This window comes from Drosophila gunungcola (assembly GCF_025200985.1).
Source record: "Drosophila gunungcola strain Sukarami chromosome X unlocalized genomic scaffold, Dgunungcola_SK_2 000036F, whole genome shotgun sequence".
Lineage (NCBI taxonomy): Eukaryota > Metazoa > Arthropoda > Insecta > Diptera > Drosophilidae > Drosophila > Drosophila gunungcola.
In genome coordinates, this window is record NW_026453188.1 from 610,329 (window position 1) to 627,450 (window position 17,122).

Consider the following 17,122-nt stretch of genomic DNA (forward strand, 5'->3'; position numbering starts at 1 on the left):
AACCCCCTGATAAACCCATGGACTAGAAGTATGTCCAATATTTCCCAATAAGCAATTGCCCAGACGCGTGTATCTTGGACTGAGATAACCGCAGCATTTCTTGGAACTTCCCAGATATTCCTATAGCAGCTCTTCCTGTTCTGGTGCGGTACTTCTTTTCTCCATGGTTTTCATGGGTGTCTCTTTAATCATTTGCCGTTGTCGTTCTGTTTTGTCCCCCAAATAGATACAAAACACAGGCAAATGTGCGGACAATTTTTGATAAGCGAGTTGTACTGGGAAGACAACAGCAACAACCAGAACAACCAGAACAACCAAAACAACAATAACAACGGCAATAAGCCAACGCCCGCACCCACGAACACACACACAAACACACATTTGTATTTAGGGGTATAGGGAGTATAGACTCCATAAAGAGAGGGGGCAACCTACTTACCTACCTATATGGATCGCAGCTATATTTACATATGTCCGTCGTGGCTGTCGTTGACTTTTGGGAAATAAAACAAACTTCTCTATATCGCTTCTCTGCACCTTGCTCACAATACAAATACAAATATTTTAGCGACAAAAAAATAAGAAAAAAACAACGGCCTGAAAATGAAAAGTAAAACTTACAAGCCACACATGTCTTATCAAAAGAAGTGAGCGGGGAAAAACAATGGGAACATTCATTGGCTCTGGGCAAATAGTGCGGTCCACCTTAAACTTACATTTCGATTACAAACGGATGTTCAAACAACGCACAACTTCAAAAGACCAATTGGATTTTAGACAACCGGAAGTACAGTTGCATTTACAACTAGATATAGTTGTTCATTAATTTCATACCAGTTTAATCTATCTAATTTAATTTATTTGATAATTGTATTTATTTAATATGAACCCACACCAACGTCTTTAAGCAATCAATACTATTTTGTTCTAATTATTTTTATTAGTTTACCGCCTAATCTAATTTGTTTAATGTGGCATTAACTGGGCCTTAATTTCTTAAAATAAATTTCAAGGAAAAGGTTCAGACATTTGAAACCTATTAAGACTACAAGTAAAGTATTTATTTAAGTTTTCACCTGGCTTTTGGGTTAATTTCTATATATATATATATATATATATATATATATATGTATAGATATATGTTTGTGTGCCCTTTAGGTTGAATGCTCTTCTTTTCGTTGAACACACGCCTTGTGCCCATTTCCTTTGGCCTTATCAGTCGCCATGTGTGTCCAGCCTTAACACACAGACAGAGGCACACGTGGACTATATGTTAATGCCCGATTCCAGGCCTCGACCATATTTGCATATGGCTCATTCACTCAACCTGGCGGCATTCGAATCGTCCGTCTACGGGTCTGTGCTCTGTACCCTGTGCTCTGTGCTCTGTACTCTGTGGTCTGTACTCTCTGGTCTGTGGTCCGTGGTCTGTAGTCTCCGGTCGGGGTTCCATTTGTTTGCTCATTTGTTTGTCCAGATATCCAGTCGCTTACCTTGCCGCCATATGCGGGTGTTATCAGCAGGCAAGCGCTAGCTTTTGGCTAACCGCTTCTTTTCCTCGCTTTTTTACCGCCACCCTCCCACAACAAAGCACCAACACCAACCCTCAGAAAATGGGGGACTATTTCAGGGAGGGGCCAGTAGGCAAATAAAACCAAATTTTTGTATGCTAAAACACTTTGCGAAGGCGACCGGTGTGATAAGGCTTCGGGGCTTCGATATTGTTGCGCCCCCGCACAACAGAAATCATTGTGAATCCAGGCGGCACTCTATATACCTTCTATATGGTGTATGGTATGGTATGGTATGATATGGTATATATATATACATACATACATACCAACTCTGTTGTTATAGTTTCAGCTGCTAAACACCTTTCCATGTATCCGTATCGCTATGTTATCCACACGTAATTTGTTTAAACAAATTAAGTCGGGGGCCGCTCGGCTTCAGTTGATTTTGAGTTTTTCAGCTGCTGACGTCGCTTTGTCACTGTCAGCCAAAAAAAAAAAAAAAACACAAAAAAATACAAAAAAAATAATAATACAAAAAAGAACGCCTGTTGGACACCACATATACTTGTATATATATATATATATATACTATAACGCCCCCGTCGACTGTTATCGCCTGCCACAAAAAGAATTTCGAATTTGTTTAACCCTTTTCTTTCGTTGTTGTTAAACTTTTAAATGAGTTGGCCAAAAAACAATACTACAAGTCCAACACAAAAAACGAAAAAAAAAATGTGTTGTCTTTAAATATTTACTCAGCATTTTCAGGGCGTTGTTTTTATAATTTTTTTTTATTATTTAACCACCCGTCAACGAAGTGGAGCACTAAAAGTCATTAAAATTGAATAGCCACTCAGCTGTCTTTAGCTTTGGATTTTTGCAGGATTTTTATTCATACATATATTGATTATATAAATACTTCATTTAGAGAAGATTTAATAAATATGATATTTTTGGGGCCTGCTTTATTGATGGCGTTAGTTTTTCCTACAATTGAAAGGACTTAAAGAGGCCAAAGTTTTCCCACTTCGCCGCCAATAGTTGGTCCAGTTTTTCGTGGCTGACGCCATTTTTCATTCGGGGTCCTGCGTCCTGTGTCCTTCGTCCTGCAAAAGTGAGCACCTAAAAACAGCCGACGAATACGACCATGTGGTGTGGCGCTCTCAGCCTGGTTTTTATGGCATCCCCACAGATAGAGCAGCCCACCCATAACCTTTGGGCCATAAAACCGAATCCTTCGAATCCTTCGAATCCTTGCGTGTGTACAAATATATGTGTGTGTGTGTTCCTGCCAGGATGGGGGCATAAATTAGCACAATCAACGTATTGTTTTCGGCCTGCCACGCCCCCAACCCTGGGCAGTCAATAACACGAGAACGTTATAAATAACAAAATTACAAGGAGCCGAACGAATTTCATATTTTCTTGTCCTGATAATTTGCGCAAAACTTCTATTAATATGTTAATTCTTAATTGTCCCACTTGGCTAACCCCTCCCTCATTGTTCTAGATATATATTCTAGATATAAAAAAGGGGGGTGGGGGCGATATTAATGGCCGCAGGCTTGCATTAAATGGCCAGGAGTGCTTTAGGCCAAAGTCGCAGCTCGTAAATATTTGGGCTTAAGCTGCGCGGCTAACAAATCGACGCACTTCAATTTATTTATATTTTTCTTTGCTCTGAGGGGGACGCAACGGCTGAATTAATTACGCATACATGCAAGAGGGTAAAAGATGCCAATGACATCACACAGCAGCAGCTAATAAATTCAGATTTCTACAGGCGCGGAAAAGAAATGTAGCACTTTATCAAGATATAGGAAATTCATAGCAAATAATTAGTAAGTTGGAAGTTGGATGGTTGGGAAAAAAGCACAGTTTAGCTCAAATCAAAGATATAGTTTATTCAAACTAAAATATGGTCTTAATCCTTTCCTCACATATACAACACATTGACTATTTGATCTGCTTCAATCGCATTCGATTTGGTCACTGCCGTAAGGGTTAATGCAATTTATGACTTCTCGGTCCCGATAAGCTGGCACTTTTATGAAATCTATTTGGCAAGAACTCTGTTGACACTTGTCAGGCGGACTGACACGTTTGACAGCTTCACACATACACCCTTTTACCTTTTATAAATATATATATATATTTTTTTTTTGGTTTCCCCATTCCAACCCCCTAAACATTAACCCTCTTCAGCTGGCGCAATATTGTGCATGCTGTCAATAAGTTTTCCTTTTCAATAATCATCGCAACTTGCAGCCTGTTTCTGTTTCTGTTGCTGTTTTTGTCTGTCTACTAATCTGTGGGCAAACATCTAATCTAATCGCTTAGGCAAATATCAAACGGCCACGCCCCCGGCCATTTCTACGCTCGACCACGCCCCTTCTCCAGAAACAGAAACAGCAGGTAAAAGATATCAACTCGTCTTGGTCATATTTTACCTGCTTCTCATTTTATTGTTTTGGGCCTGGCCAATTGCAGGCTGGCCAATCAATAAATACACTACTAATCAGCTGGAAAATGCCCGACCAAAAAAAGGTCAACCATGGGGTGCGGAAAAAAACATATTTTATTTGGGAAGGAAAATAGGAAATAGCGTGTGTAAAAAATGGTAAAGCGAAAATTGAGCGTAGCCCACCCAGGCAATCAGCACAAATTACAAGCTAACACACATGTGTGTGGATGTGTTAGGATGTGTTAGGATGTGTGTGGATTGCACACCCCCTCGCAGGACAATCAATTGATAAAAAAAAAGCGTAGCTCCTGGCAGGACAATTGAACGATTGGACGACTGGAAGGGCGGGCAGAATATCCCCGCTTAGGGCGCATTAGTTATTGTTTGGACCCGGGCAAACCGCAAATTGCTCGAACTGCCCCCGGAATGGACATAAAAAATATATAAAGGACAAGTGGCAAAGCGACAGGGAGTCAATAATTCATAGATCTATTTCCTAATTGACAACTGTGTGTGGCGAATTGGGCGGGGAGAGGTCCTGTAATTGAGGATGATGTCTACGATTAAAGTCCGACAATTGGTGGCTACAAAACTAAGTAAAGAAAATGATTATAGTTTTTAGATAAATTCAATATAAATCAGAGCTTAGTTTTGTGGATTTGTAGTTTGTAAGAGGAGGGAATGCAAAATAAATAAATATGTGAAAAAAAAAGTTCGCTTGACCGAAAACTTATGCATTTTCGATTTCAACTTTTTCCCCCGAGTGTCCTGGGGCAAAGAAGTCCCCTGTTTTTTGTTTTTTTTTTTTTTTGTTTTAACTTTCTCCAACAAACCATTCTGGTCAATCAAGTCCTGTCGATGGAATCGAAAACAAAAGTCTAACTGCCTTCGGGGCGCTTAAGTTCAGCTGGTCTGGTCTGGATGTTCTAGTTCTTGTTGGTTGTTCGGTTGTCGGTTGTCGGTTGTTCGGTTTATATGTACACTCGTACTGGTGTTGCTAATTTCTGGGCCAGATAAGCCATGACAACCGCAGATACTATATGTTACATATATGTATGTATGTGTATGTGTGAATGTGGCGAAGGCAAAAAGCAGCAGCCGAATTAATTGCACAGCTACTGGAATTTATGGTCATGCACACACAATCAATCCACCACCGAAGCCCAAACCCAAGGCAAAACCAAAACCCAAACCCAAACCCAAACTGAAAACCGAAAACCAAAAGAACCAGAAGCGAAATCCTGAATCTCCTTCTCACACCCACATATGCAAATATTAGTGCGGGGAAAAAAAGGGGGCGGTTGTTGGGCTATTTTTATTGTTGTTCCCCGGCATTTGGCAAATAAATTAAAGTGCACGCAGATTGGCATTCGCGGCGTGAGTCTCATGGCATATTTGCTTATCTGGCCATATGTAAATAGGGGATTTTCACAGTTACACTGCAAGCAATTAATGAAGCGCTCAACTGGCTAACTAACCAACAAGATTTATGAACTAAACAAATACTTTGGTGCTTTTGTATGTCCCACAGATTCCGACTCCACAGAGAACGATGCCGGGGCCACACAGGACATCCTCACGTGCGGCGCCTGCCAGAAGGCGTTCGCCCTCTCGGACATTGTCAAGTTCATCCAGCACAAGGTGCTGCAGTGCAACAAGGAGAACTATGGCCAGTGCGCCACCCAGAATCCGCAGATGGACCGCGACGCGGAGGAGGGTCGTCCGCTCAGCCTCGTCAATCGCCGCCCCTCGATCTCCGCCCCCATTTCAGGTCGCAAGTCCGCCCCAGCCTCGGCGGCAGCGGCGGTCGCCGCGGCAGCGGCAGCAGCAGCAGCGGCGGCGGCAGCAGCGGCAGCGGCGGCCAGCAGCACGGCCAGCGGATCGAGGATACACACACCACCACCGAGTCCGGCGGATCTGCTGGCCGACGGAGCCAGCAGCACGCCCAAGCGCTTAGTAGACGGTGAGTTATTTTTTATTTTTGTTTAACAACAAATATACATATTTAATACTAGCCATGGCCCAAATAAAAACTAGCCCTTTTTCTGGCAATTACAAACATCTGAAAGAGCGTTTAAGACAAATCAGTCCAGCGGCTCTTGACTTATATATTATCATTTAAATATATTAAGACAACAGCCAAAACTGTAGTCTTACTCATTGTCTTAGAATGAATTAGTATAGAAATTCGTTGGAGTAACTGAATGAATTCAGTTATACTAAAGTCATATTAAGTTTACTTTTATCAAGTGGAAACGAAATAAATACAGTTATTTTAATATTATAAATCAATTTGTTTAGTAACTATTTTAAATTTATTATCTACATTGATATATACATTTTTTTGTGCAATGTGTATGGTACCTTTAAGAAATACAAAATAAAAAACAAACTAGATTTAAAAGGGAATACAAGTTAATAAATGAAAATATGAATAAAGAATACAACATTTAATACAACATTTTGAGCTGGAACTGAAAACTGTTTTATAGCCTTTTAAGCCTTTTTCTGCCGGTGTATTAATGTCCTGACCAATTGATTCCCCTCCCCCCAGAAAACGACAATACCACGCCCAAGGACAGTGAGACGGGCGCCACCACCCTCGATTCGAATGCCGCCCCCTCCAGTCCGGCGGCCATTGAGCGCCAGTCCTCGGGCGACAGCAGTTGCGAGATGGAGGAGCAGGATCGGGTGGATCGTCAGGCCAAGGTCAAGCAGGAGCCGTTCGAGGAGGAGGGCGCCAATCATCACCAGATGGCGGAGGAGCATGACGGCGAGCAGGAAGAGGAGGAGGAGGAGGAGGAGCGCTCGCTGGCCAAGCGGCCCAAAATGGAGCTGGTCGATGCCGAGGCCAACACAGTCCACACAGGTGAGTTTCAGCGTCCTTCCCCTTAAGTCCCACCCTGTGTGCCAAAGTCCCTTTCTGGCCCCCTTCTGCCGCTGCCCAAAAATAGCTGGGCGCATATTTGGGTGGCAAAATTAAAATTCCCTCCAAAGCAGCGTTGAATAAAAAATGTGTTTGATGTGATGATCGGGCCGCGGGCCCTCGGCGATAAGCTGCAGCTGCATTAAAATCCAAAAAACCCTAAGAAAAAACGTGCACAACAAAAATAATGATACGGGGCAAAAAGCGCGGACACTGCGGGTTGTGGACTACGGCATACGTACTGTCGACTATGGACTATGGACTACAGGACTATGGACTATGGACTTTGGACTTCAAAGCGCAGCACTCAGTGCTGATAAACTGCAGTAGCAGTGGCACAGGCACAGGCAGTGGCAGTGGCAGTGGCAGGACGAAAAAGGACACTCGGACAGCGCGGGCTACAATCGAAGCCCCGGCTCTCTGCTCTCTGCTCTCTGCCCTTTGACTTTGACATTTCAATGCAAATGATGATGAAAAGCCAAAGACAGCAATACAAAATACAAAATACAAAAAACAAAGAGCAGAAAAGCAGAAAAAGCTGAAAAAGCTGAAAATGCTGCAAAAAGCAGTGGCAGCAGGACTATGGCAACGGTTTAAGGGTAACCAAAACGCAGGCAGGACAATAAAGCTCTGGAGCTGCCCTCGAGGGTAATTTGAATGCCTCAAAAACAGCTAAGGAATGCCAAAGGGGGTGAAAGGCCACTTGACTGGACAAAGGACATCGCACTGGACTTGACACACGCACAAAAGCTGGCCAAAAGCAAGGGGTATTTCAAAAATACAAATGAAAATATAAATAATAATAATAATAATAAAAATAAGGGCATACAAATTCCTGACAACTTGAATTTGCTAAAAGAGATGCCCGTTGTTTTCCAGAGAGGTCAGTCAATCGCAAAGGTAGAAAATAAAATAAAAAAAAAAAAACAAAACAAAACAAAAACATCGCGAAGGTCGCGTGTCAGTCGAAAAGCGATTGACTTACAACATCAAATTGGCCTTAAAAATGGTATATCGGGATGCTGAGATACAGATATGCATATATACATATATATATATATATAAATTTAGGAAATCATAGGGGGGAGATACAAGCTACACATACGCCATTTAACCCTTGAACTTTTGCGCTTTTGACACGAACAACGAACAACAAAAGTCACTGACAATACGGCAAAAAGTTGTTTGACTCTGACAATGCCAACTGACAAGACGCAGATACACAGATACGCGGCCAGAGCTACAGATACAGATACAGATAGAGATAGAGATACAAATACAGATACAGATACAGATACATCGCAAAGAGCTGCGTTAATTACGCATTGTTCTGCCTTTTTTCCCTGTTTTTTTTTTTTTTCTGTTCTGCTCTGTACTCTACTTCACTGGGCTGTCCAACCTAACTCCTTCCTTTCGGGGCCATTGTTGGCCATTTGGTAATTATAAATACGCCATGGCAACCGGCAACCAGCAACCAGTGCTGAATAAAAGAAAGCCAACTGTCAACAAAATGGATATTTGTTGCAAAAATGTGAATGCAACATGTCCTTGCCATGGGACGACTTTTCACCTGTCAACGCAGCCGTGTCAATTATCAATTTCCAGGCTCAGCATGTCGCGACCGCAGCGACAATGAAACCCCATCAGCAGGGCCAAGGGTTAAGGGCCAGGGGTTAAGGGTTAAGGGTTAAGGGTCAGTGGGCGGTGTATGGTATATGGTGTGGGGTTTTGGGCTCAGACCGCAATTATTGTCTCATGCTGGCACTAAGCCAAACAACAACAAACGAAAATAAAAAAAAATAAAAAAAATGAAGAGTGTAAAAAACTCCCCACTTGAAGCGGTCGAATGGTCGAAATCAATGGCTAATGCCTTGGGTTCATGCAATTCCACGTCCTGCGCAAAGGATTAGATGTCCTTTGTGCGGAAAATGCCGGAAAAGGATACAGACTGGCTTAGCATGCTGACAGTTGGCGAAGCTGCAACAATTATCCCATTACGCGCGCAACCCTTTCAATCCATTTCTCGCCACCCGCTGGCATCGCTCATACGCACTGTGTGACGACTGCACTTCCTGGCGGTCAATTTGCCATTTCCGGTGCCAGCACATCCGCTCCTTGTCTTTGAGCAGTGCAGTGAGCAAAAATAAACGTATAAAACATAAATATAATTTACTAATGTATAAAATTCAGTCCTTTGAAAATAAAATATTCTAAATATACAATAGGTTAATCCTATTTTTTTTTGTTCTTTTTAAAAACAAATAATATTTAAATGAAATTTTTTTTTGCCACTGAAACAACAGCAGCTGATAGAAAAGAAAATTTCGTACATGACATGAATATATTTGTATTACGAATATTTCACAGCCTAATAGGCACTTTCCTAGTTTTAAAAAAAAACTGTTTTAATTAGACCTTTTCCCAGTTTTTTCTTTGCACTGAAGAGTAAATAATATTTAAATTTATTTGCCGTGTCGGAACTTCCCGCATTCGACAGCTGTCAGAATCAGAACGTGCCAAGCCCGCGCCTTTTGTGTTTTACCCGCTACCCGTTCACTACTCTTCTCTTTTTTTTTTATCTAAATAATTATTGTGAAGCGCGTGCGCATCACGAGCTGCGATCAAGGATCAGACAAATAATACCCGATGTTTTTCGACAACTTTTACCTCTTTTTTTATGAACTATAGTTTGAGGATCGTGCGCACAACCCTTTCGGTTTCGGCACCACAGAGCTCAAGGGTTGCTCCTTCTGCTTTTCCGTTGCGGGGATGAGGCATTGAAAACGTATTATCTGTCAGATTCATTTGCATTTCCTGTGGCATGCGGGCCGGCGATCCCTGATCTCCAGGATCTCCAGGATCCCCTGAACCCCTGATCCCCTGAACCCCTGAACCCCTGAACTCCCTGAAATCATGTTCAACACGACTCACCTTTGACAGCGCCAGGAAGCTGTTTCATTTTCAGTTTCCCCTGCCCACAAGTTTAATGTGGATTCTCATAAAAATTGACAAAAAAAAAAAAAAAAACGACAAAAAAGGAAAAGTGTGGAGAATGCGTGTCCTGTGTCTCGTGCCTTTCCATTTCCATTCTTTTTTATGGATAATTTTTGGGAAATTTTCATCTCGTGCGTTTTAAAGGCGTCATTTAAATGCAGGCAGCGTCCACATCACGGGGGTAGTTCAGGTTCGGTTCCTTTAGCATAGTTTCCATTTCGATGGCATTAACACCTTGTTGTCCTCGGTGGCGACATGTGGCCAGTTTCTGCCTTCTTCGCCTTGGCTTTCAATTTTTATTTATTACAAATTTTCGTTTTAGTGGCGAGGCAAAACAAAAAAATATATATATATATACGAAAACGAAGAGTGTCTTCTTTGCACATTTTTCATAAAATTTTCAATTTTACATCTGTTGCGCGGGGCGGCACATGTGTCGCACGACTTACAGGACTCACAGGACTCACAGGAGTCGCAGGACGCAGGACATTCGGTGGGTGGTTTTTAGGGCTGCCATTTCCGCCACGGCAAATTAACAAATGTCGCGACAAAACCGCAACAAACTAAAGGACACACATGTGTGCGAATGTGTGTGTTTTAGCATGGGGCAATATCCTTCGCTATATTGGCAATCTCCGTCCGCGTTTTCATGCGTGTCCTGGCGCATTTTGGCATGCCAACCGCGCTGCAAAATCAATAAATAAATAAATGCTGGCTAGGATCCGCGGTGCTTCTCTCTCTCTCGCTCTCCTCCGGAAAATGCTCATTAATAATTAATAACGAAATTGCCAGGCGACCAGAGTTTTCACGGGCCAAATTCTAGCTAAGCTGGTAATGCAATTTATAGCTTTAAGTGCTGCTGCACTGCTGAGTCTGAAATTGAAGAGTTCAGTTAATAGGATCGACTGAGACTTTAATTAGAGCCTTTAGAGTTAAAACAAAAAGTTCAAGCCTCTTGGGAGAAGTAATAAGAAATAAATATATAGGAAAAAATAAATTTAATTTTAAATTTTAAAAGCTTTAAATGAAATATAACATGAAATTGTTGGTTAACTAATTGAACTATTATGCTTAGCAATATTAAAGAGCTTTAAATATTTAAGAAATTAATTTGTATAGCTAATTGTTTTTGCCTGCAACCTTAAACCTTTTATGGATAATAAAGAAAAATTAAATGTGTTATTGGATTAAGAAGCTTAAAATTAAATGCAGTCTCAAATTGTTGGGTAAATAGTAGTTTCAAAAATGGTTAAATTGTCTTATTAAATTATTGCAATTTTAATTATGTTCAGCAATATTAAAGCGCTTAAAATATTTAAGAAATTAATTTGGTTTTTGCCAGCAAGCTCTTAAATTTTCCATGTACTAACCCTGATATCCTCTTCTGATAACTATGTCCCAGAATATCTTAGCCTGGCCTTGCATTTTCCGCTTACTAAACGTGATATGTATCCTCTTGTCTTTGCAGAGCCCAGCAACTACACTTGCTCCACGTGCAAAACCCGCTACACCTCCGCCTGGCGCCTCATCCAGCACGTCCAGCACTCGCACGGCGTGAAGATCTACGTGGAGAGTCCCGGCGGAGCACTGGGTGGTGCCACTTTAACGGTGGCCACGCCCGCCGCCCTCAACAGCAGTGCTCTGGCCTTGGCCGCCGCCGCAGCAGCCGCCGCTTCAGCCGCTTCCGCATCCGCATCCGCTTCCGGTTTGGCGAGTCCGCAGCCAGCGAATTCGGCCAGCCCGAACTCGGCCGTTAAGCGAAGCAGTCCGGTGGCCATACTCTCCACCTCGGTCGGCTCCAGTTGCTCCAGCAACTCGCTGGCGAACACCAGCGGTGGCAGCATCACCAACACCAGCAGCATTGGCTCACCCCAACAGCAGCAGCAACAGCAGCAGCAGCAGCAGCAACAGCAGTTGCAGCTGCAACAACAGCAGCAACAGCAGCGTGTGCACCAGCAACAGCGAGAGAATCTGGCCTCGGCCATGGCCGCCGGCATGCGGCATCATCCGCTGCTGCCGCCGCCGGAGGCCATGCACGCCAATCCCTTCCAGCTGCTGCGCATGCCCCTGCCGCCGGCGCTGGCCCAGGCCGGCAATGTAGTTCCTACGGTGGCGCCGCTCTTTGGCCGCCCCTCGCCCGCCGACCACTACCGCATGGAGCAGCTGGTCAGCGAGCAGTTCCGCCACCACGGCTTCAGCCTGGCCGCCGCCGCAGCCGCTGCCCAGGCGCAGTTCAATGCCAACGGTCAGGTGGTGGTCGGACCATCCGGCGGATCCGTCGAACCACGTCCGCCCTCCTCCAGCAGCAGTGGCAGCCAGAGGGGCTCCGTGCCCCCGGCTGCCCTGCCGCCACCATCTCTAAGCTCCCAGCAGCAGCAGCAGCAGCAGCAGCAGCAACAACAGCAGCAGCAATCTGTGCAACAGCAACAGACCGCACAGCAGCAACAGAATGCACAGCAGCAACAGCAGTCACAGCAGCAGCAGCAGCAGCAATCCCAACAACCCTCCCAGCAGCAGCAGCAGCAGCAGCAGCATCCATCCCAGCTGAGCTCCGGTTTGGTGGGCGGAGCTGGTGGCTCGCTGAAACTAGAGCCGCAGCAGATGGATTTTTACTCGCAGCGATTGCGTCAGCTTGCGGGCACAACAAGCCCTGGAGCTGGCAGCACTGTTAACTCGAGCTCGCCGAGTCCACGACAGAAGCAATCGCCGCATTTCGCGAGCCCCTCGCCCTCCCAGCAGCAACAGCAGCAACAGCAACAGCAGCAGCAACATCAGCAGCAACAGCAGCAACAGCGACCCCATTCCCTGACACCGCCCGAGAAATTGGGCGAGGGCAGCTCCGAGAATGGCAGTTTGGGCCTGATCCTGGCCAGCACTCCGCGCTCGGCCAGCACGCCGCCCTCGAAGACGGGCGATGTGTGCCTGCAGGAGCCGAGCAACTGCTACGCCTGCAGCTACTGCGACAAGAAGTTCCGCTTCGAGAATAACCTGATCATCCACCAGCGGACGCACACCGGCGAGAAGCCGTACAAGTGCACGGCCTGCGACTTCGAGTGCTCTCACATCCAGAAGCTGATGAAGCACATGCGGGTGCACCGCAGTCCGGCGGATGAGCAGGACAACCAGGACAACCAGGACGATGGCAGCAATGCCGATTCGCTGGAAACGAACGAGGCGGACAACGATGAGGATCCCAATCCCGATGAGTCGGAGGAGGAGATGGGCGATGGCGATGGCGATGGCGACAACGATGGCGACCTAGATGGCGAGGACGAGGACGAGGATGAGCTGGACGAGTGCGAGGACATGGACTACAAGGCGGAGGACCTGAGTGTGAGCAACCGCATCGATGGCAAGAGCCAGAGTCCCAAGACGACCAGTTCGGGGGCCACCTCGCTGGTGGGCGAGCTGATGGACAAGTTCGGCCTCTCGAACATTGCCCAGTACAGTGAGGCCTACAAACAGGCGCTGCAGGAGTCGGGTCGCAAGGAGGCGGCAGCCGCCGCAGCAGCAGCAGCCGCCGCCGCCGCAGCGGACAACAATAATCGAGGCGGAGGCGGAGGCGCTGGAGCCGGGGACAAACTGAATGGCCTGCCGGTGGCTGCACTGCGTCTGCGGGATGAGTTCGCCAAGAACTGCAACATGTTCCAGCCACAGCCGCAGGACGGTGGAGCCCCCTCGCAGGTGCCCCTGTTCAATCCCTTCCCCAATCCCTTCGAGCTGAGCAAGCGCATGAAAATGGACGGCGGCGACTGGTGGGGCATGTCCCAGGCCCTGCACCGCAACGAGGCGCTCTTCGAGAACCTCAAGCTCAAGCCGCTGGGCCTGGGCGGTGCCAACTCGCTGATCCAGGGGCCGCTCCTCAAGAAGGAGAGCCGGCAGCGCAACGATACCTGCGAGTTCTGCGGCAAGGTGTTCAAGAATTGCTCCAACCTGACCGTTCACCGGCGCAGCCACACCGGCGAGAAGCCCTACAAGTGCGAGCTCTGCTCCTATGCCTGCGCCCAGAGCTCCAAGCTGACGCGGCACATGAAGACGCACGGCCGGACGGGCAAGGATGTGTACCGCTGCCGCTTCTGCGACATGCCCTTCAGCGTGCCCTCGACGCTGGAGAAGCACATGCGCAAGTGTGTGGTCAACCAGGGCAAGGCGGCAGCGGCCGCCAATGCTGTTGCCGCTGCCCAGGCGGCCCAAGCCGCAGCCCAGCACATCCAGGCGGCCGCCCAGCAGGCCCAGGCGGTCCAGGCTCAGGCGGTCCAGGCCCAGGCGGCGCAGGCTCAGCAGCAGCAGCAGCAACTGTCGCCGATGGGCGTGGTCGGCTATCCGCCGCAATTCGTTGGCGGACACAATCTCTCACTGCCGGGCAGCGTGAGCGGCGACAATGACTCCAATGCCTCCTCCAGTCTGACCGGCGTCCATCCCATTTCCCTCAAAGAGGAGGCATGACTTTTCAGTGGCTTTCCCGTGCCGCTGGCGCCACCACCGCCACTGCAGCAGCAGCAGCAGCAGCAGCAGTTGCAGCAGCAACAGTCGCATCAGCAGCAACAGCAGACCAGTCGCAGTCGCATCATGTCGCGCATCTTCTAAAGATACCAGCCCAAGCCCCCTGTAAATATGACTTTTTTGAAAAAAGCCACACCCACTTCCCCAACCCGCTCCCCCCCATTCAGCTCCTTCCAGGCGACGAAAAAAAACGACCAGAGGCATTTAATACCAAAGCAATAACCGTTATGTAATATAATTTTAAAGATTCGAACATTTTTTTTTTTTTGTTAATATAAAATTGAAATCTGACACACACACAACAAAAACATTTTTTTCCAACATTTTTTTTCGTGCTTGTAATTTATATAAATATAATTATAAATATAGAATATAAATATACGTAAATGTAATAATATAATCGCTTAGAGAGTAATTGTGTGGACACACATTTTCCAGTGTATTTCCTAGGCCTAAGTAAACCGATAAAAAACAAAAAAACACAAAGGATTTGTATAATATGAAAAAAGAGAAGAACCTACTACAACTAAAAACGTAAACGAAAAAAAAAACAAAAAATATGAAAAAATTCTGCTCCCAGCGAGCCACAAAAATAAGCAAAATTATACTCTAAACATAAACGTATTACTATATGAATATTATCGATTTGGGCGAGTGAATGAATATTTTTTTCATCGATGTACATTTTTTAGTAAATCTAGATCCCTAGCACTAAAGACGAACACTTGTAAAAATCCTAACTCTAATTATAATTATCCTATATGTATTCGTTTCATTCGATATCCCCCTTGATTTATTTCCCCTCCTTCTCTATTCTTTTTTTTTTTGCCTAGACATAATTCTATTATTAAATGTAATTTAAATGAAAGAAAAACGAAAAATAATCAAATTTTTTTACATACATAAATAAATATAAATGTAAAACACAAATTTTTTTTAAACAATTTTAGTCTAAGCTGAAAAGGAAAATCATGCATAAAAGTTGAGGCAGAGGGCAAATTGAGAAAAGACGAAGATGCAAATTTGTACGTAAAACTTCAAGTGAAATATAAGAAAGCAATTAACGAGAAAATACCGAAACAACAACAAACAAACAAAACGACAAAAAACTAGATTTAGAAGACTGAAGAACTGAGAACGAAATTTGTTTTCTTGCTATTTAACAAAAAAAAAAAAAAAAGAAAAAAGACAGAAGACAGAAGACATAAGGAAAAAGACGAAAGAGAGCAGGAAAACGGACAATGAAAAGGACGAAAGGGAAGAAAGATACGAGAGAGTGCATTTTTTTTATAAATTGTTTTTTTGCTGTTGATTTTCGTTATTTGATTGAAACTAAAACAAAAGATTGAGATCCAGAATTTTGATTAATATTTAATTGTTTGTTTTTGTAGTAAAAATACATTTTTGTGAGCAAAATTCAAAGGCGCAACATTAGTTTAAACCTTGTTCTGTTTCCATTCCCCCAAAATCCCACCTGGAAATCCCCCTACTAAAGCAGTTAAATCCCAAATTGCCTTATTACGAGCGATTTCCTCCGGTTTTATCGACGAAGTTTACCGTGCATAATTTATGGAATTCGACATGTACTAAATTTAAGAATGAAAGGTTTTAATGCATTGTGTTTCACGTATATAGAACATATATATAAACCGAAAACTGAATAAACAAAAATCCATGAAAATTAAAAAAAAAAACCCGCACACGAGTTATGTTTTATTTGGCAATTTTTTTTGCTTACCAATTTACAACATTCATTTCTTCCACCAAACGCAGAGAGCAGAGGCGAACGGAAACCGAACGAAACGAAACGAAGCAAACTAAAACTATCATTAAATCTTAGAAAATTAATTGTAGCTATAAAAACAAAAGAAAACTTTATACTAAACACAAATAAACCAGGACATTGTCTCATTTGGCCGAGAGCAATAGCAAGGATGTGGCGGATTCAGAAAAACAAAAAAAAAAACAAAAAATATTTTTCAAATGTGTGTAATTTTTTGAAAGTAACAATAACGAAAATACGAAACGAAAACAAAAACCAAAACAAAACAAAAACAACAAATTTAAAATTAATAATTAAAGATAGTTGTCTGTGTTACGAAAATACAAAAATATAAAAATACAATTGAAAAACTGTAAAAGAGCGAGAGCGACTTTTATTTGCCATAAAGGATTTTTATAGCAGCATGCGGGGCCTACAACATCGTGCAGCCCAAAAGTAGGCAGCCATAAAATTCGGAAACGATCGTGCGGTGCAAAAGTGTAGCGTGCATTTGAGGGCAGGCGATAGCAGCCACCAGGTGGCGCTCTACATTTCCGCTTGCCGAATGGGGAGGAGAAAGGGGAGGAAAATGTGAGCAAATGGTTAGAAAGTGAGAACAATCGAGGAGAGCGACCCCCATTGGCCGTCCACCACTCCCCCCCCGTGACCACTCGACCAGCCGGTGACCAATCCAAGCGCCACTGGCCGCCCCAATTGTCATGTGCGGAAACTTCAATTGGCATCTGGCAACTGGAAAACCAACCGAACCTCACACATGCGACGCCGACAGCGCGGTCGCCGTCGCTGTCGACTGCGGCAGCGACTTCTGAAATCATCCCCGCACCACCCCCCACCACCCACTAACCACTTACCACCCCAACAACGCCCACTGGCCAGTTCGAACCTGTTCGCTGTCGAACATGCTCGACGCCTTCAGCTCTCCGGTGGTTGTAAACGGA

The 17,122-nt window shown here is 44.6% G+C and overlaps 1 protein-coding gene across 3 annotated transcripts in view; it reads left to right on the top strand.

The window, feature by feature from the left end:
- LOC128260692 (AF4/FMR2 family member lilli) overlaps positions 1-15,008 on the top strand; it is a 50,381-nt gene extending 35,373 nt beyond the window's left edge. For all 3 annotated transcript variants that reach the window (XM_052993877.1, XM_052993881.1, XM_052993878.1), the window contains 3 exons: positions 5,510-5,941; positions 6,533-6,847; positions 11,367-15,008. In XM_052993877.1, coding sequence (XP_052849837.1) covers positions 5,510-5,941; positions 6,533-6,847; positions 11,367-14,344 — 3,725 coding nt within the window. In that variant the 3' untranslated portion in view covers positions 14,345-15,008. The remainder of the gene's footprint in view (positions 1-5,509; positions 5,942-6,532; positions 6,848-11,366) is intronic.
- The last annotated feature ends 2,114 nt before the right edge of the window (positions 15,009-17,122 follow it).